Raw genomic sequence first — 20,163 nt, 5'->3', positions numbered from 1 at the left:
GTCAGAAGGAAGAGCGCAGGGCAAGCTAGCGAGAGAGAAGTTAAGCTCTCCTTGCAACATGGACCTCCCCCACCCTCATTCAGATCTGGCATTTGGAATTATTTTGGTTTTCATGTGACGTATGACCCTGAAGGTAAGCGAGTCATGGACTAAAGTAAAACAGTATGTTGGATGTGCCACGCAATGCTCAATTACATGGGTGGGAGCTAGTGTGTTAGCGCAGTTAGCTCGTTAACGTGTTGGCCGGCTAGCCCCATGCACGGGGCGATCGGCGGTAGCTCGTTAACGGAGATTTGCCGTGTTGTGGCGTTAAGGTCATTTCAACGAGATTAACCTGAAAGCACTAGTGGGAACACAACGAATATGACTGCACATTTACGCCGACATCATCCTAGTGCAAAGACAAAAACAACAAGCATGCTACTAACTTTAGCCGAGTCATTTAGACAGCTGTTAGCACATGATTCTCCTTATGCTGCTGAGAATATAGCCCAGAAGAAGCGGATAGTATAGCTTTTATTTTGGAAAGAGACATTTCTCTGTAATAAACTCTCTTTTCCAAAGATGAGTGATTCCTCAATCAGATACAGGGCTCGCAATATCGCTAGCCCAACGTCCCGGGGCTAGCGATTTTTTCAGTCGGGCTACCAAAATCTATCTCTTCCCTGCCCGTCGGGCTATTGTAGGAAGGAAAAATATATGTCAATGCTTTTGCATTCTTGTAGCTGGGTAATTATGTCATTGGCATCGGTGAGCCACTGTCAATATGTGACATATTGAAGTCGCGTTTGAATTTGCGCTTGTTTTTTTGCTTTCACTTTGCAATCCTGCGAACTGTGTATAGAGAGCGACAGCACTGTTTGGTGAGTGATGATAATTTGTGCACCAATTCCTCTGACATCGTCTTATCAATCGTTAGCTTACTATGCAAACATGACAAGTGAAATCTCCCGCAGCTTAAACATGTGAGAGGTTGATCGCGCAGAGAATCGCTGAGCTTATGTGTGTGTGTGTGTGTAAAAGCAGCAGGATATATATTTTAGTTCTGCTGAGCCAAATAAGACAGGTCAGGGTGAAGAAGTGACAGCCAAAGAAAAGCTTACCACAAAACGGAAAAGTTATGACAAATCAGACTATAAGGCAAAAAGAAAGTGCAGCTTTATGGTTTCATGGACAAAATAATTTCTGTGGCTGCAATATGACGAGCTAAATAACCAGGGCTGCACATAAGTGGTCTGCAGGTGCGCATTCGCTGTCAAAATAAAAAACACGCACAAGGGTTAGGGTTAAATTTAAAACTGTACTTTTGAGTTAAAATATATATTTATAATTTTAATAAATGACAAATTAAAAAGGCATGAACATTTTTTTGTATCGAAAAAATATCGAACCGTGACACCAAAGTATCGAACCGAACCGAACCGTGAATTTTGTGTATCGTTGCACCCCTACCATTTACATGAACAAATTGGAGTCTATTAGATAGATATGATACAAACCACTGCAGTGCAGTACCTGTAATACCTACAGCATGTTCTAATCGCTCTAATAGGATATTATGGTCGACAGTATCGAATGCTGCACTGAGGTCTAGCAGGACAAGCACAGAGATGAGTCCACTGTCAGAGGCCATAAGAAGATCATTTGTAACCTTCACTAAAGCTGTTTCTGTGCTGTGATGAGCTCTGAAACCTGACTGAAACTCTTCAAATAAACCATTCCTCTGCAGATGATCTCTTAGCTGTTTGACAACTACTCTTTCAAGGATTTTTGATATGAAAGGAAGGTTGGAGATTGGCCTATAATTAGCTAAGACTGCTGGGTCTAGAGATGCTTTTTGAGTAAAAGTTTAACTACAGCCAGCTTGAAGGCCTGTGGTACATAGCCGATCATTAGAGATAGGTTGATCATATTTAAGATCGAAGAATTAATTAATAGCAGGACTTCTTTGAGCAGTTCAAAATGTAGATGTCAGTGTTTTTAAATAAATGATGTTATAAGTGACCAAGAGGTATACCATCATGCATCCATGTCTCAGGTTCAGGCCAGGGAGGGTAAAGTCTATTATCCAATCCTAAGAAGGACCCCAAACCCACAAAAGAAGTTAATTCTGGTGAGGTTCCCATTCCAGCGGCTCCTGCTGCTACTGCTTTAAACAGTGCTGGAACTGCAGAAGAACCAGCGAGTCCAGGAAAAGACTTTGATGTGGTCACACCAGCCTGTGTAAAAGACATCAGGGTCACCACAGTACAAAACACTGCTGTGGCTCTATATTCACCATCTCTTTTTGGCCCTTCTGTTGGACCATTTATCAATATTACAGAGTTTTCCAAAGACCGTCAAACCAAGAGAAAACAAAAAATGACTTCAGAATCAGAAGAATCAGAATCAGAAAGGGGTTTATTGCCAAATGTTGAGCAGGTTTACAACGTTAGGAAATTGCTGCGGTGCTTCAGTGCAAACATAGTGTCATAAATAGCACTTAAATAGACATGAAAAAATAAAAGTAGGGATAAGAATTAAAAGTGCTACGTAGAAAGATATGTGCATGAGCTATACATGAGATATATACATGAGAATAAGAATTAAGAGTGCTACGTTGAAAGATATATACATGAGTGCAGGTGGTGATCAGTGCCAAACATGGAATGATGCTGTGAACACAGCGTAGGGTCATGTGTTAGTAGCGGGAACAGTCATATGGTTATTGTTCATGTGTCCAACAGCAGAGGGGAAGAAACTGTTCTTATGGCGAGAGGTTCTGGTGCGAATGGACCGGAGCCTCCTGCCTGAGGGGAGCAGGTCAAACAGACTGTGTCCAGGGTGAGAAGGGTCAGCTGAGATCCGAGCTGCACGCCACAATGTCCTGGAGGTGTACAGGTCCTGCAAAGATGGGAGTCTGCAGCCAATCACCTTCTCAGCAGAGCGCACAACACGCTGCAGTCTCTGTTTGTCCCTGATAGTGGCTCCAGCGTACCACACGGTGATGGAGGAGGTGAGGATGGACTCGATGATTGCAGTGTAGAACTGCATCATCGTCCGTGTTGGCAGGTTGAATTTCTTCAGCTGCCTCAGGAAGTACATCCTCTGCTGGGCTTTCTTGATGACGGAGGTGATGGTGGGCTCCCACTTCAGGTCCTGGGTGATGGTGGTACCCAGGAAGCGGAATGAGTCCACAGAGGTGATGGGGGTGTCAGTCAGGATGATGGGGGGGAGTGGGGCTGTGTGCTTCCTGAAGTCCACAATAATCTCCATTGTCTTCTGGGCATTCAGCACCAGGTTGTTGTGGCTGCACCAGGACACCAGACGTTCAACCCCCCTCCTGTAGGCAGACTCATCCCCGTCCGAGATGAGTCCAATAACTTCTAAAAATGTCTCAAAACTTATCAGGCTCACAGATACTAATGTATTATATTTAAGAAATAGCTAAATACATTCTAAATAAAAATATCAGTTAAATTTTGATCACAGCAAATACGAGAATATTTAACCTCAAGTACAGACAGCACATTCAGATTGAGCTGTTGTACTAAGTAAAATTACAGAAAAGCAAAACCTAAAGTAACAGTAGTAGTTGTGCAGGGAAGCATCCCGTTCTTTAGGATGACTTCTCATCTTATAGGATTTTAAATCCCTGTTAAACAATCATGGGAGACGGCTTGCTCCTCCATGAGCTCGAATCTGGAGGTTTCTTCCTATTAAAAGCCAATTCTTCCTTCCCATTGTCACCAAGTGCTTGCTCGAGGAGGGCTTTCTAATTGTTGGGGTTTTTCTAACATTGTGGGGTCTTTACCCTATAAAGCACCTTGAGATGATCGTTTCTCTGAATTGGAATTGTAAATGCAAACTGGGATTTGAAATGTCCCAGAGCAATCTGTAGTTTCAGGGTTTCAGGGTTACTAATTGCTGCATTTTGCCTGGACCTAACAAGTGTGCTTACAAACATATTCCGACAAATGTTTGTTTCTGCAAGCCGGACTCAGTTGAAGCTGTGGTGAGGTGGTGTTCTGTTGGATTAAGATCAGATGATTGTAGTGTCCATTTGAGTGGCTTTGTTGTTGTCATGCTCAAGAACCCAGTTTGAGATGATGCGATGGCACCACAGTGATGACAACTCGTTATTTCTACAAACTGTAAAACCAAAGATGGATGGAGCTCCCGGGTCTGAAAAGTGAAGTTAATCTCTTCCTGGAAGGCCAGCAGGGGGCGACTGTTCTGCTTCACTTGACTCTTTGGCTCTGTAAACACTTTCCTGATCAGTTCATGGCCTCAGTTGCTCCTTTCGAGTCTGTTTGTAGGTAGCCTGGCTCCTATTAGTTTCAGAAAAGGCTGATAACGCTCTACCTCACCAACCTCCTGGATCTGTTTTTATCTTCAGTTTTGTAGGCAGTGCTGAAACACCAGTCTAAGTCTACATTGGAGAGACAAAACAGCCACTTCACAAGCGCATGGCACAACACAGAAGAGCCACCTCCACAGGACAAGACTCAGCAGTCCATCTGCATCTTAAGGATAAAGGACAATCTTTCGAGGATGCCAATGTTCACATTTTGGACAGAGAGGACAGATGGTTTGAAAGAGGAGTGAAAGAAGCCATCTATGTCCACTGTGAGTGACCATCTTTGAACAGAGGCGGGGGTTTACGACACCAACTCTCTGCCATCTATAATCCAGTTTTGAGATCCCTTCCCAGACGCCTTAACGCCCACTCACATCCTGGGCCATCTGACCTCAGGAATTCGCATGATAAGGTGGGGCCAGGTTTCACAATGAGCTCACCCGAAACTCTGGCTGATTGGGACCCACACCCAGTTTCACACCTTGGCTCAGGCGATTAGAGGATCATCAGGGGGTCCTTTTGTCCCTCTATGGGGGGTTTCTCCCACTAGGTTATACCTGGGACTCTCCACCATTTGACCTTAGAACTGAAGAAGCTTCTCGGATGAGAGGTGAAACGTCTTCAAGTAACTTAAAGAAGTCCAGACGCTTTTCTTTGCAAGCTCCTTTGACCAGTCTAAGTCCACCTTTTTTCCTTTTACCCATCAAAGTGTTTGAAAGAACACCAAACAGCCCTAAAACCTCGTCTGATGTTATTAAATCAACACGAAGCACTCGGGATGGCCTTGACTCACTGTTGAATTACAAAAAATAAATAGTAATGCAGTTTTTTTTTAAGCGTTCAAGCCTTTAATTTTGGCCTCTAAAGCACACATAGCATGGAAAATGAAAAGAACTGCCAAATCATGCAGATGGTTTAATCCCAGCCTCATAACATTGGATTTATTCCCCATTGAATTTAAGCCTTCACTGCATTTGAAGATAAAACAGTCATTTGTCAAATGCCGCCAAAGAAAATTCTCGTCAAAACGGGAGCACATAATGACCGTGTCCTGCTGTCTGTCTGCTTATATGTGGCAGAGTGATTAATTGATTGTTATAGGCTAACAAACAAACAACACTGATTACATTAACTGACCACAGTTTTGTCTTTTAGTACAGGCTCTAACAGAGTGCTGAAGTGATTAGTAGTTGGGCTGCTCAGCTGCTGAATTAGTAATGTTAATGGGAGTAATGAGACACGGAAACGCACTCAGCGTGCGTTTCCGTGTCTCGGTGCACGAGCAGAGTCGCTCTTTGTGTGTTAATTGTCGTCTTTCTTGCCGTTCCGCTTTTGCTTTTCTTGCACCGGGAACAAACAGAAAAGCCCGCATTTGACAGTGAAACCTGCCATTTTCGGTCCCTTCAAACAAACCTCCAGGGCTCGTTTTGAGGTTTAGCTCCGGCTGCCCTCACAACACAGCTTCAGCGGCTCATTTGTGGGTGGAACATAAATCCAGTTCTTGATAATTAACCAGCACCCTCGGAGCAGACGCAGCGTTTTCACCAAGTATTACCTTCTAATTTTAGCGTGGAAGACAATGGGGAAATTCAGCGGGAGGACGTCAGTGAAAATTCAACCATCTGGACATTCTCGCATACTGGTGGGAGGGTGATGATTTATTTTCAGCAACCTCTCGAGCTGAATAAGAGACGCCTACCGCTTGAAAATCCGCAGAGAGGAAGAGATATGAGAGCAGCTTTTGTGAGCAACAAATCCCTGAATTAAGAGCCATCTGAAAGGAAAACACCATCCAAGCTCTTAATTACAAGTCAAAGAAGAGGAACACACTGTATATAGCTGCCCACGGGCAAAGGTCCCACACATACCTTTTTTTAAATCACTTTGATTGTTTCGGCAGCTCAGAAAGCAGATTAAAAGTTAATGGATGATTAAGGTTTCCCTTTCATCTTATGCTCCTTCATGATCTACCGCTGAAGCGCATGTGGCTAAATAAAGATATCAGGGAGAAAACCATCAGTCATGACAGTCACTTCTTATATGACAGATGTAGAGGTGAACCGTCCCTCTTCACGTTATGAGGCACGCCCGATTCATCGCTGCTGCTTTATTGCTTCTGATCCTCTAGATGGCAATATTACCTTTGGCTTTGAATGCCAGCAGGGGCAGCTCAGCAGCACAAACATATCCAGCGTCGTTTTATTCGATTTTAGAGGAATTACATGTATTCGGGGGGAGAAAAAGCAAACAAGATGCAGTGTTGAATAACCTTGAGAAAAGGACACAGGTTTTCACGGCATAAATCCGAGGAGTATTTCTGCACACTTTCTGATCTTCAGTCCAAAGCAATCACACACACACGCACACAAACACACACATGTGTGAGCTCGTACTGCTACAAACTTTGGACTCGATCCATCTCATTAACAGATTCAGATAACCGTCGGACGGCGGGGGCTCGGAGACATTCCCGGAAATGCCAAGGCACTTGGTAATTTGAGCGGCGGAGTTGATCAAAAAGGCCTTCGCGCAGCAGCATGTGGTGCACTTATACCCATATGAGTATTAATGCAAATGATGCCCGGGAAATTGTGCAGGAAAGTGGCATGATTATAAGCCATTGGAAGTCCATTGTCATTTCTGTCTGAGAGGTCTCTCTTGAAAAATCAGGAGCTGATGGAAACCCCTCTAAGTACCTGAGATAGAGCCGGAGGGGGAAAATGAGTGGGCCCGGGCTGCCATTATACCATGGTAGCGCAATTATATCCGGTGATTGGCAGGAGCATAAATTAGCCCCTGTCTTCATAGTGTGGTTTTCTTTGTGTTCCCAACCCTTGCTAAGGTATTTTTTCTTTCACAAAAATATCTGTAGTGCTCTCTTCAGCCAGCTGTTCTCAGTGAAAAACAAGACATTATTTTAGAGTTTTCCTTTGTAATTATTCCCCTTACTACCCTAGTTTATCTCTCAGCCGGATGCAAATGCATCCTCTCGTGGCCTGAACACCAGAGATTTGTGTTTGTGGCGGGAACCGCACAGCACCAGCTGTCCTTTAAAAAGGGAGGCTAAAAGAAGAAAAAAACAGTTGATGTGAAATGTCTTCCTCCCTACTCGTCCCCAATCATCAATAATTCACCCGCTTCGACATTTGAACTAATTATGGTGCACCAATGGCCTATTTGAGCAGGGTCCTGTCAGATGAAAGCTTCTAGGTCCTTCCTGTCAGCAGCGGACGTAGCAGAATGAGGCGACAGCAGTGGAGGCTGAAGCCATTAAAATGAATGGAGAGCTCCTCTAACAATCATACAGCCCTGACACACACACATACACACAGTTACAAGTGTACCACACACACACACACACACACACACACACACACACACACACACACACACAAATAAAAAAGGGGAAAACTGAATTGCTACCTCATGCAAACACACAATCACACAGACGTGCATAAACATTACGTGCTACAGCAGCTCACACACACGAACACACAGAGAGTGACGTTCCCGCCACCTGTGTGGGTTGTTTGGCCTCCTCATCCAGACCTCTCTGGTTTTAATTAGCCTGCTGCTGAAGTGTTTTCCTTTTTATATTCTCTGAAGGGCGATGATAACGGCTACAGCCGAGATGGAGGCTCTCCGCTGGTTTGTTTCATTAGGGAGAGCATAATGACCCTGCAATCACAACACCAAGAAAATACCTACCCTAATAAATATTTTCCTCCTAATGGTTCAGTTTATACTCTGTTGTGACTTTGTCATCAGCGCCACAGCAGTGGAAGGAATTAATAATGCTAATGATAATAATCACATGCAATTCCTTGTTTTGTCTTTCATTTGAGTCAAATTGAATTAATCCAATGCTAAAAATGTAACAAGAGTATTAATGCCAAATATCACTGAGGTCTTTGAGTGGAGTGTTACGATGTAAGTTAAAAGGAAAGTTTTAAGTGTATTTTTCCTGAGAAGATCAATTCCACAATTGCAAATCTAGGCTTACTAAATATTTTGATTAGCTTAGGTTAGCTTAGTTTAGCACAGCGTAGCTTGGAAGCAGGGAAAACAGGATGTCCCCGCAAAAAATCACTTATTTGCTTCCCTGAAGTGCAATAATTGACACAGTGTAACTTATTCACGTTATGTAAGACACCATTCACTAGATATTTTCCCCCTTTAGCTTTTACACTAGCCGAAATTATCACTTGACTTATTTTAGCTTAATATTTAGCGCACATGTGGAATCTTCTTTCTGCACAAGACGACGGATTTAAGTACTTCCAAAAATGTTTACTTTTCTTTTAAGAAGGAAACTCAAAAGGAGAACTATAAGGAAACTGAAAGAAGCATCAATGTTGACACCATCTACAGTAATAATGAAACACAAACATATTACAGATTTTTAAAAAAGAGAGAAAGAAGACATGCTACCATAACATAGACTGCATATAAAAGGTGGACCTGCCCGTCTGGGTGGAAGTGCCCTAAATGTGCATACTTTCTCATAACCAGCAGGGGGCAACTTTCTCAAAGTGTGTGATAAAAATGATACTTTTTTCACTTGATTTATAAAAACAACAACAACAACAACATTTTCCTAAAGTCTTTTTAGACTAAGTATGATTTTTTTTGTTTTCAAATTTTTATTCAGTTACATTCAGTTTTATTTATATAACACCAAAGCACAACAACATTCGCCTGAAAGCACTAAGGTTAGTAAAGACGCTACAATAATACAGAGAAAACCCCAACAGTCAACCCTTGTGAGCAAGTACTTGGTGACTGTGGGAAGGAAAAACTCCTTCTGGCAAAACAGTCTATGTGAGGGTTATATATATATATATATATATATATATACATATATATATATATATATATATATATATATATATATATATATATATATTAGTGCTGTCAAAATTATCGCGTTAATTGTTAAGATCAACGCGAAATGTTTAATGCATTAAAAAAATTTAACGCTGATTTTGTTTTTTTTATTAATTTCCTGTAATCTAAGACCTTTAAATTCATGAGCACCTCTGGAGGAGGGGGCAACAGTGTGCTATGCTGGCGTTTGGCCTGACAGAAATGATTAGAAGAAGAAGAAGAAGTGACACCATGCTACTATCTAGCTAACACTAGCTAACACACGCAAGCATGGACGAGGGCGGACTTTTGGGTGGAAAGTTTCTCTTTAAGAAGTTGCCTGATGGCTTGTTGGACAAAACGAGAGTAAGATGCACAATTTGCAACGCTGAATTCAAGTACCACAGAAGCAGTTCATCACTGGCGTATCACCTGAGAGCAAAACACCCAACTGAATCCACCTCTACGGGACCTCGCCAGTCTACGCTTCAGGAGTATGGTGCTTGTGGACGAATAACAAAAAATGTGAGAGAAAAGGTAACCAATTCCTTGGTTGTTTGGATAGCTAAAAACTGCCGACCAGTTAGCATAGTAGAAGATGATGGACTGAGAGAAGTCATTCGTGCTGCATCAGGAGATGAGTGTTACAATCTGCCCTCGAGAGGAACCATTGTGTCGAGACTGCACACTTTGTATGGGGACCAGAGGGCTCAGCAGTCCAGCAAGCTTGTGCAAGTAAGGAATGTCGCTCTCACCGGAGACCACTGGACTTCGGTGAACAACGATAATTACTTAAAATATAAAGAATAAAAAAATGTAATTGGAGCCAGGCTATTAATAAAGTAATTGAGATTAATCGCAATTAATAACAGAAAATTGTGAGATTAGTTAGTTAATTTTTTTTAATCTATTGACAGCACTAATATATATATATATATATATATATATATATATATATATATATATATATATATATATATTAGGTGTGCAACGATATTCGTATCGATATTGAACCGTTCGATACAGTGCTTTCGGTTCGGTACGCATATGTATCGAACAATACAACATTTGTAATTTATTTTATCAATTTTCCTTCTGACGATGCTGTCTGTGTTGAGCGCTCAGTGAATCTGTGTTCGACTACTCCGCCTAGGCTGCACTGTCGAGCGCAGATCCACTGAGCGCTCAACACAGACAGCATAGTCAGAAGGAAGAGCGCAGGGCAAGCTAGCGAGACAGAAGTTAAGCTCTCCTTGCAACAGGCAAATTGAACCTCATTCAGATCTGGCATTTGGAATTATTTTGGTTTTCATGTGACGTATGACCCTGAAGGTAAGCGAGTCATGGACTAAAGTAAAACAGTATGTTGGATGTGCCATGCAATGCTCAATTACATTGGTGTGAACTAGTGTGTTAGCGCAGTTAGCTCGTTAACGTGTTGGCCGTCTAGCCCCATGCACGGAGCGATCGGCGGTAGCTCGTTAACGGAGATTTGCCGTGTTGTGGCGTTAAGGTCATTTCAACGAGATTAACCTGAAAGCACTAGTGGGAACACAACGAATATGAATGCACATTTACGCCGACATCATCCTAGTGCAAAGACAAGTGGAAGCAGACAAAAAAAAGCAAGCATGCTACTAACTTTAGCCGAGTCATTTAGACAGCTGTTAGCACATGATTCTCCTTATGCTGCTGAGAATATAGCCCAGAAGAAGCGGATAGTATAGCTTTTATTTTGGAAAGAGCCATTTCTCTGTAATAAACTCTCTTTTCCAAAGATGAGTGATTCCTCAATCAGATACAGGGCTCGCAATATCGCTAGCCCGACGTCCTGGAGCTAGCGATTTTTTTCAGTCGGGCTACCAAAATCTTTCTCTTCCCTGCCCGTCGGGCTATTGTAGGAAAAATATATGTCAATGCTTTTGCATTCTTTCAGAAATGTAGCTGGGTAATTATGTCATTGGCATCGGTGAGCCACTGTCAATATGTGACATATTGAAGTCGCGTTTGAATTTGCGCTTGTTTTTTTGCTTTCACTTTGCAATCGTGCGAACTGTGTATAGAGAGCAACAGCACTGATCTGTGAGTGATGATAATTTGTGCACCAATTCCTCTGACATCGTCTTATTAATCGTTAGCTTACTATGCAAACATGACAAGTGAAATCTCCCGCAGCAAGCTTAAACATGTGAGAGGTTGATCGCGCAGAGAATCGCTGAGCTTATGTGAGTGAGCGTGTAAAAGCATTTCAGTTCTGCTGAGCCAAATAAGACAGGTCAGGGTGAAGAAGTGACAGCCAAAGAAAAGCTTACCACAAAACGGAGAAGTTATGACAAATCAGACTATGAGGCAAAAAGAAAGTGCAGCTTTATGGTTTCATGGACAAAATAATTTCTGTGGCTGCGATATGATGAGCTAAATAACCAGGGCTGCACATAAGTGGTCCGCAGGTGCGCATTCGCTGTCAAAATAAAAAACATGCACAAGGGTTAGGGTTAAATTTAAAAACTGTACTTTTGAGTTAAAATATATATTTATAATTTTAATAAATGACAAATTAAAAATGCATGAACATTTTTTTGTATCGAAAAAATATCGAACCGTGACACCAAAGTATCGAACCGAACCGTGAATTTTGTGTATCGTTGCACCCCTAATATATATATATATATATGTGTGTATATATATATGTGTGTATATATGTGTATATATATATATATATATATGTGTATATATATATATATATATATATATATATATATATATGTGTATATATATATATATATATATATATATATATATACACATATATATATATATATATATGTGTATATATATATATATATATACACATATATATATATATATATATACACATATATATATATATATATATGTGTATATATATATATATATATATGTGTATATATATATATATATGTATGTGTGTATATATATATGTATGTGTATATATATATATATATATATACGTGTATATATGTGTATATATATATATATATATATATATATATATATATATATATATATATAGTATATAAAATACATCTTTATCTACAATGTAGATTGATGACCTTGTTTCAAATGCTAGAATAATTGAAGTTAGTCAGTTGCCATCAAATTATTGCAATTAATTCACATTTTAAGAACAGATCAGTGTTCAGTGTTATATGAATCACTCACAGGGATTCACAGAGAATTATCACGTTAACATGGTTTTCCTCAACTCTATACAGTGCTTAAGATTTTTAGTTAATTTTTGCTTTGTTTTGGGAGAATCTCACGCCTTTCTTCATTCTCAGCAGCTCAGTATAAAGGACAGAACCGGCTATAGAGCTGAACAGGCCTAAAACTACTAAACTTAACTCCAAATAAACCATATTGTTGATTTGCTGTACAAGCTTTATAAGCCAATACTAGAGTTTGGTTTATATCTATAAAAACAGAGATCTGGACTTCTTGAACCAGATTACAGAGCTTGTTGTTGAAAACAAGAAGGAACCTGGCTCCTTTCCTTATATTTGCTAACTAAGTTTTAAAGTGGGTAAAAAGAAAGGTTGTTAGAGGCTGCAGTAACCTCCAGGAAACATCCAGTTGATTAATTTTGTCCTCTTGTGCTGCTTGCTCTGGAAGAAGCTTCTCGGCAGAACAACACACACCAAAGAAGGAGACAGCCTTGTGCGACTAAATGAGCTTTGATGTCTATCTGAAGACTGGTTATACACTGCATCTATTGTTGCGCAAGCAGCCTGCAGAAGCACAAAGCTTTAGAACAGAAATACAGTGAGGTCAGAGCGTTCAGATTTTTGAGAATAATCAGTAAAATGTTACAATAAATTCCAAAGCTGCTTTGATGTTTCTTTGGGTGTATAAAGTCTAGACAAAACACAATTATATAAAAGCTGAAATAACTCATTAAAATGGGACACAGGCACAGGTATATTTTCTTCCATCTTTGTCTGCTCCTCTTAACCTTGCTGACTTTAATTTGCTGAGTTTATTGGCACATGTGGAGGGATGGTCAGTAAAAAACACAAAACAAAACAACACAACAGCAAAGGAGAAGTCTGAGGACATCCTGTACTTAAACTGCTAGTTGGATCATCAGGTTTCTGTGGGAGATGCAGCGGGGTGTCATCGGTGTAGCAGCGAAACAAAACGTTATGGATTATGAGGCCGAGTGGGAGGATGAGGAGGAGGATGAGTTGGTTATTGAGAAGGCTGAATGGGAAAGGTAGGAGTCGAGGCTTTCCAAAGCTGGATTTAGGTCGACAGAGCATAGAAATCTGGTTTTCTGTGTTCGCAGCGGCAGGGCGAAGCAGTGGGGGTGCTGCCAAGGCTTTATTGATATTTTAAGGTGATGAAGCACAGATGAAAACAGTGATTCGGGTTTGGGGTTTTGAGAAGCAGCAACACTGTCTCGATTGTGTAAAAACTGCATAAATACAGTGCTACACATAATAAAAAAACGATATACCCTTACACCTGATGTGACAGACAAACACAGCAGGTATTACATTTTTTTTCTCTGCCTGCGATGCCTCAATGCTGTGTCAAATATTACAGCTCCGACACTGAGGTAATGAAGACAAAATATTGTTTTGCTGCCAAAACATCTGTAATTTTCGATCAACACGGCCTTAACAGCAGCAGTATGTGTTCCTGTGTGTGTGTGTCAGTGATTCATGCTTCTGAGTGTGTGTGTGCTTCTGTGGGTGCAACAAAGCTAATCCTCTTCGTGCGCCTGAGAGAAATAACGGAGAGATGCACCTGCTGCAGGGTAATTCCTCCAGTATGTGCTCACGTCCTCTTATCTTCATTTTCTTTCTTTGAATCGGCTCCTTATTAATTTAACAAAGACTCACTCACTCATTTCCAGCTTCTGTGCTTTCACATAAGTGACACATTAAAGAACTTTGGAAGCATAAATGCCTGTTTGGACTCATTTACACACACGACATTTTAATAGTGCATTCATTTATTTTCTCAATTTCTCTGAATGTCTTTTGACTATTGTGTTCACCTCCTTTACTCTTCATCTGACTCCTTTCCTGTGTAGCTAACGCAAGCCACAAACAATATAAAAATTTAATCTGAAGTTTGCTAATCTATTAAGAAGCAGTGGCTCTGACAGTGGATATGGTGAAGAGAAACAGCAGGCAAATGTGAGCTGATACATGTATTTTATAATAACACCAATATATATTTGTACTGATCAACATGATTATGAGCTCAAGGAGTGACTCTTAGTTCAGGAACAGGAAACAAATCTCCTCAACACCTTTCTGATGACTGAATCTGGCAGGTTGCTAAGTTGCTTAGCATAAACGCTGACACAGTCTGTCTGAAACAATCCGCCCACCAGCGCTTCCAAACATCGCATTTGTTTCAATTGCACTACAACTAGACAAGTTGTGGTTTCGCAAGGGTTTCTGGACTACTGTTACTTCTTTGAGGCTCTACTGGTTACATAATTACCCATTATGAAATGTAATTTCTAGGAGGCTGGGCTGCTGTACCACCAGAGCCGTTCCATTAATCCCATTGTACAGAAACTGGCAGATGGTCCAGAGAGAATGGCAGCGAATGCAGACAAATGGCTAAAGAAATTTGTTTGCATCAGCTTCTAGACAATAAATAAGTGAAATTAAAAAATTTAACGAAATAAGCCATTTAAAAACTATCTATCAAATTAAATAAAATTATACATAGGTGTCTTTCATTTTTTCTGGGGGAAAGCCAGTTCTTCAAAAGGCTAGCAATCTGCTAACTGATGTTGTTTAGTCCATTAAGGCTTTAGGGAAACTAAAAGCCTGCTTCTACCAGTACCCGCTGGTACTGTTACAACCTTAATACTGACAGAAAGGTGTTCTACTAGAGCTGAAACAACTCCTACTATCAAAATCAGGACAAAAATATATATATTTGTAGGGCTATCCTGTGACTATGGCTGTGTACCGAGCTCGGTACTTTTCAGAGTACTGACCTTATTATGTCAGTATGAGCACGTATTGATTCGCAGTAGCTCAATCTGTGCCAAATTTCAGTATCAGAGCACATCTGGGTTAGAGGAAGCAAGAGAGCAAAGCCATGTGACGCTTTCACCAAAGCATCAGCAGGTGATGTTAGCAGCTTGGTGTAATAGCGTTGTTTAACGTATAAGTTGAACCCAAAGATGATGATGAAACTTTTAGTGAGACATCGACAGCTTCATCATCATCTTCAGTTAAATTATCAGGCTGTTGGATAGGCTGTGGTCAGATAAAAGCTCTGTGGCGGAGGCGTGGCCCCGGGCGCAGCTGCAGGGGAGGAGTGGAGCGGAAGGCTCAACAGGGCGGCGCTGCGAGGCCGGTAAGAACAGCTGATGTTGTTTATGGACTGATGATGGTCTCCCTCCGCTGTGTTTATAGTGAGACGAGGAGGAGCGGCCAGAAGAGAGATCAGCTGGGCTCGTGAGCTGTCAGACTGTGTGACTGAGTCAGCTGTCAAAACAACAACACTTGAATAAATGTGGAAGTTGGCTGTACCTACCTGTGTGTGCGTGTGTCTGTGCCTGGTGTATTCCACAAGTGGTGCCGAAACCCAGGAAAGTGCCGGTGGGGAAATGTCCGACCCACAGGCCGCGCCACCCGCCCAGCCTCTGCAATTCTTGGCGCAGATGCTGGCGGAGATGGCGACGATGAGCCGGGATCAGGCGGCCGACCAGCGTGCCCACCTGGCCGCACTGCGGGAGCAGACGGACCGGCAGACGCAAGTTCTGGAGCGGCTGGTCGGGGCCGCTGCCACGCCGAAGCCCTCGCCACTGTCGGTGGCGGTGCCCCGGATGGGGGACGGGGACGACCCACAGGTTTTTTTGGAGACCTTCCGTGCCACGGCGGAGGCTTGCCAATGGCCGCGGGAGGAGTGGGCTCCGCGGCTGCTCCCCCTGCTGTCCGGGGAGGCACAAACAGCGGCCCTGAGTCTGCCTCCGGCGTCGAGGAGCAGCTTCGCGGACGTGAGCCGGGCGGTGGTGGACAGGCTAGGGCTCACCGCCGAAGACCACTGCCGGCGGTTCCGGGCCTGTCGGCTGGCTACAACGGACCGACCATTCGCCTGGGCCCGGCAGCTGCGCGACGCGGCGGTACGCTGGCTGCAACCGGGAACATCGGAGGGGGAGACGAAGCTGGTGGACAAGGTGGTGCTGGAGCAGTTCACGGAGGGATTGCCAGCGGAGACGGCGAGATGGGTCCGGTGCCACCGGCCCGCAAGCTTGGAGGTAGCGGTGACGCTGGCGGAGGACCACCTTGCCGCTGGAGCAGGGGAACCCGGGGACGCCGGACGGAGGCCGAACAAACAGGCCCCAGTGCCGGCCCGAGGCGCCGTGTGCCGGCACCAGGGCAGGCAGAGCGGCTGCCGGCGCTGAGCCCCACTAACCCTTTCGCGGCGTTGGTGCCGTCCAGGGGAGCCGAGCCAAGTGGAGCCGCCCCCGAGCCACGGAGAGCAGCACAGACGCCGGGGCCGGAGTGTTGGAAGTGCGGGCAGCCGGGGCACCTGAGGAGGGATTGTCCGCTTATGGAAGTGGGGCAGGTGTTTCGTGTTGCTGGCGCCCCAGCACCCTCCCCCGGTCCAGGAGGGACATACAGTATTCCGGTAAGGACTCGAGGGGGTATACGCCAGGCGTTGGTGGACACGGGCTGCACGCAGACCCTCGTACACCAAAGCTTGGTTCGCCCCGGGGCATTGCTGGAGGCAGAATGGGTGGAGGTGAGGTGTGTGCATGGTGACGTTCACAGGTATCCCATAGTGCCGCTGTTATTAAAGTATAAGGGCAAAACGCATAGAGTAACGGCGGCGGTTAGCCCGCGCCTGTCGCACCCCCTGATTCTGGTTACCAATTGGCCGGGGTTTCATCAGCTACTGGGACAGTACGCGGGGGTGCGATCACGACCGGAAGCGGGGTATAGCGTGTGCGCGGCGTTCAGCGGTGACGCGGGGTCGTCCGACACTGACTCCGGGGGGGAGACTCCGCCGGCCCCGGAAGTGTTCCCCATGGGTGATTTCCCACTGGAGCAGTCTCGTGACGGCACCCTACGCTCAGCCTTTGACCAAGTGATGGCTATTGATGGTCACGTGGTGCGCCCTGAGGCCGCGCAGACCTACCCGCGTTTCGTCTTATTAAACGACCAATTATATCGAGTGAGTCGTGACACTCAGACAGAGGAAACACACACCCAGTTGTTGGTGCCGCAGGGCCGCCGGGAAACGCTTTTCCAGGCGGCCCACTATAACCCCATGGCAGGGCATATGGGCTATGAGAAAACTCTGGAGCGAATAACGGCCCGATTTTATTGGCCGGGCATCCGAGCGGATGTGCGCCGCTGGTGCGCGTCCTGCCCGGACTGCCAACTTGTTAACCAGCCGGCCATACCGAAGGCGCCGCTGCGCCCTCTCCCCCTCATTGAGGTCCCGTTTGAGCGCATCGGCATGGACCTCATCAGGCCGTTTCACCGGAGTGCACGCGGCTACCGCTTTGTGTTAGTCCTGGTGGATTACGCAACGCGGTACCCGGAAGCAGTTCCGCTGCGCACCATCTCTGCAAAGAGTGTGGCGCAGGCACTGTTTCAGGTCATCTCCCGAGTCGGAATCCCGAAAGAGATATTGACTGACCAGGGCACGTCGTTTATGTCTCGTACACTGCGGGAACTGTACGAATTACTGGGCATTAAATCTATTCGGACCAGCGTCTACCACCCTCAGACTGACGGGCTGGTGGAGCGGCTGAATAAGACTTTAAAGTCCATGATTCGGAAGTTCATTAACGAGGATGAACGCAATTGGGATCACTGGCTAGACCCTCTGTTATTCGCAGTGCGGGAGGTGCCCCAGGCCTCCACGGGATTTTCTCCCTTTGAACTGCTGTTCGGCAGGAGGCCACGTGGGGTGCTCGACCTGATTAAAGAAAGCTGGGAGGACGGTCCGAGCCCCGCCAAAAATGAGATTCAGTACGTGTTGGACCTGAGAGCAAAACTCCACACTTTGGGGAGGTTGTCACGGGAGAATTTGCTCCAGGCTCAGCAGCGTCAGCAACGCCTGTATGACAGAGGGGCTAGGCTCAGGCAATTTTCACCGGGAGATAAAGTGCTTGTGTTACTCCCTACTTCCAGCTCGAAGTTGCTCGCCAAGTGGCAAGGACCCTTTGTGGTCACACGGCGAGTCGGGGACGTGGACTATGAGGTCGCTCGGTCGGACAGGGGAGGAGCCACGCAGATTTATCACCTCAATCTCCTCAAACTGTGGCGAGAGGTTGAAACCGCTTCTCTGGTGAGCTTGGTGAAGGAGAGAGATGAGTTGGGGCCTGAGGTGCCAAATTCTATCATTCCCACCTCCCTCCCTTGTGATGACCATCTCACACAGGCCCAGAGAGCGGATGTTGTCGCGTTGCAACAGCGTTTTGCGGACGTGTTCTCCCCCCTGCCCGGCCGGACGTCCCTCATCGAGCACCATTTCGTGACGCAGCCCGGCGTGACGGTGCGTTCACGGCCTTACAGGCTCCCGGAGCACAAGCGAAAAATCGTGCAGAGGGAATTGGCGGAAATGCTGAGGATGGGAGTAATAGAAGAGTCGCACAGCGCCTGGTGTAGCCCCATCGTTCTGGTGGCGAAGAAGGATGGGTCTATACGGTTCTGTGTCGACTATCGCAGGGTGAACGAAGTGTCACGCTTTTATGCCTACCCCATGCCTCGGGTCGACGAGCTCCTGGACCGGTTAGGCACGGCCCGCTTTTTCACGACACTGGACTTAACCAAGGGCTATTGGCAGATTCCCTTGTCTGCCGAGGCCAGGGAGAAAACGGCCTTCTCCACTCCGTTACGGTTTGTACCAGTTCGTGACACTTCCGTTTGGCCTGTTCGGGGCCCCGGCCACTTTCCAGCGTCTCATGGACCGGGTACTGCGTCCGCACGCAGCGTATGCTGCCGCCTACCTGGATGACGTGATCATCCACAGCGACACCTGGGCGGAGCATGTGCTGCGGGTGGCCGCGGTCCTGGAGTCCCTGAGGGGGGCGGGGCTCACGGCCAATCCGAAGAAGTGCGCGGTTGGACGGAGGGAGGTGCAGTATCTGGGGTACCACCTGGGGGGCGGGCAGGTGCGTCCACAGGTGGAGAAGACGGCGGCTATCGCATCCTGCCCGCGCCCCAGGACGAAAAAGGAGGTGAGACGGTTCTTGGGGTTGGCGGGTTACTATCGTCGCTTTGTGCCGGGGTTTGCGCAGCTAACCAGCCCCCTGACCGATCTCACTCGAAAGGGTGCCCCGGATCTGGTCCAGTGGACGGGGCCGTGCCAGGCGGCGTTTGTGCAGGTGAAAAAGGCTCTCTGTGGGGAGCCGCTGCTTCACACTCCTAACTTTTCCCTCCCTTTTGTTCTGCAGACTGACGCCTCAGACAGAGGGCTGGGAGCCGTTTTGTCCCAGCAGGTAAGGGGGGCCGACCGCCCTGTCCTATACATCAGCCGGAAGCTAGCAGAGCGCGAGCGCCGGTACAGCACCGTGAAGAAGGAGTGCCTGGCCATCCGGTGGGCGGTCGGCTCCCTGCGCTATTACCTCCTGGGACGCTCATTCACCCTCTGTTCGGACCACGCCCCACTGCAGTGGCTCCACCGCATGAAGGATGCCAACGCCCGGATCACCCGGTGGTATCTGGCGTTGCAGCCCTTTAAGTTCAAGGTGATCCATAGGCCGGGGGCGCAGATGGCAGTGGCCGATTTCCTCTCTCGCTCGCGGGGGGGGGGGGGGGGGGAGTTGGCTCGGCCGGACGGCTCCCCGGCCTCGAACGGGCGGTGGGGGTGTGTGGCGGAGGCGTGGCCCCGGGCGCAGCTGCAGGGGAGGAGTGGAGCGGAAGGCTCAACAGGGCGGTGCTGCGAGTCCGGTAAGAACAGCTGATGTTGTTTATGGACTGATGATG

General features: G+C 45.7%; 1 protein-coding gene across 1 annotated transcript; it reads left to right on the top strand.

Moving 5' to 3' along the window:
- Positions 1–17,872: 17,872 nt before the first annotated feature.
- Positions 17,873–19,638, top strand: LOC309700434 (uncharacterized protein). Its single transcript, XM_082523947.1, has 2 exons — positions 17,873–19,523; positions 19,572–19,638. Exon 1 carries the CDS (start codon positions 17,885–17,887, stop codon positions 19,190–19,192), a length of 1,308 nt encoding a protein of 435 aa, XP_082380073.1. The 5' UTR covers positions 17,873–17,884; the 3' UTR covers positions 19,193–19,523; positions 19,572–19,638.
- The last annotated feature ends 525 nt before the right edge of the window (positions 19,639–20,163 follow it).

This window comes from Aulonocara stuartgranti (genome assembly GCF_965226115.1).
Source record: "Aulonocara stuartgranti genome assembly, chromosome: 23".
In the NCBI taxonomy this organism is placed as follows: Eukaryota; Metazoa; Chordata; class Actinopteri; order Cichliformes; family Cichlidae; genus Aulonocara; species Aulonocara stuartgranti.
The sequence above is the reverse complement of the archived record's forward strand: the minus strand, read 5'-3'. Positions and strand labels throughout refer to the sequence as shown.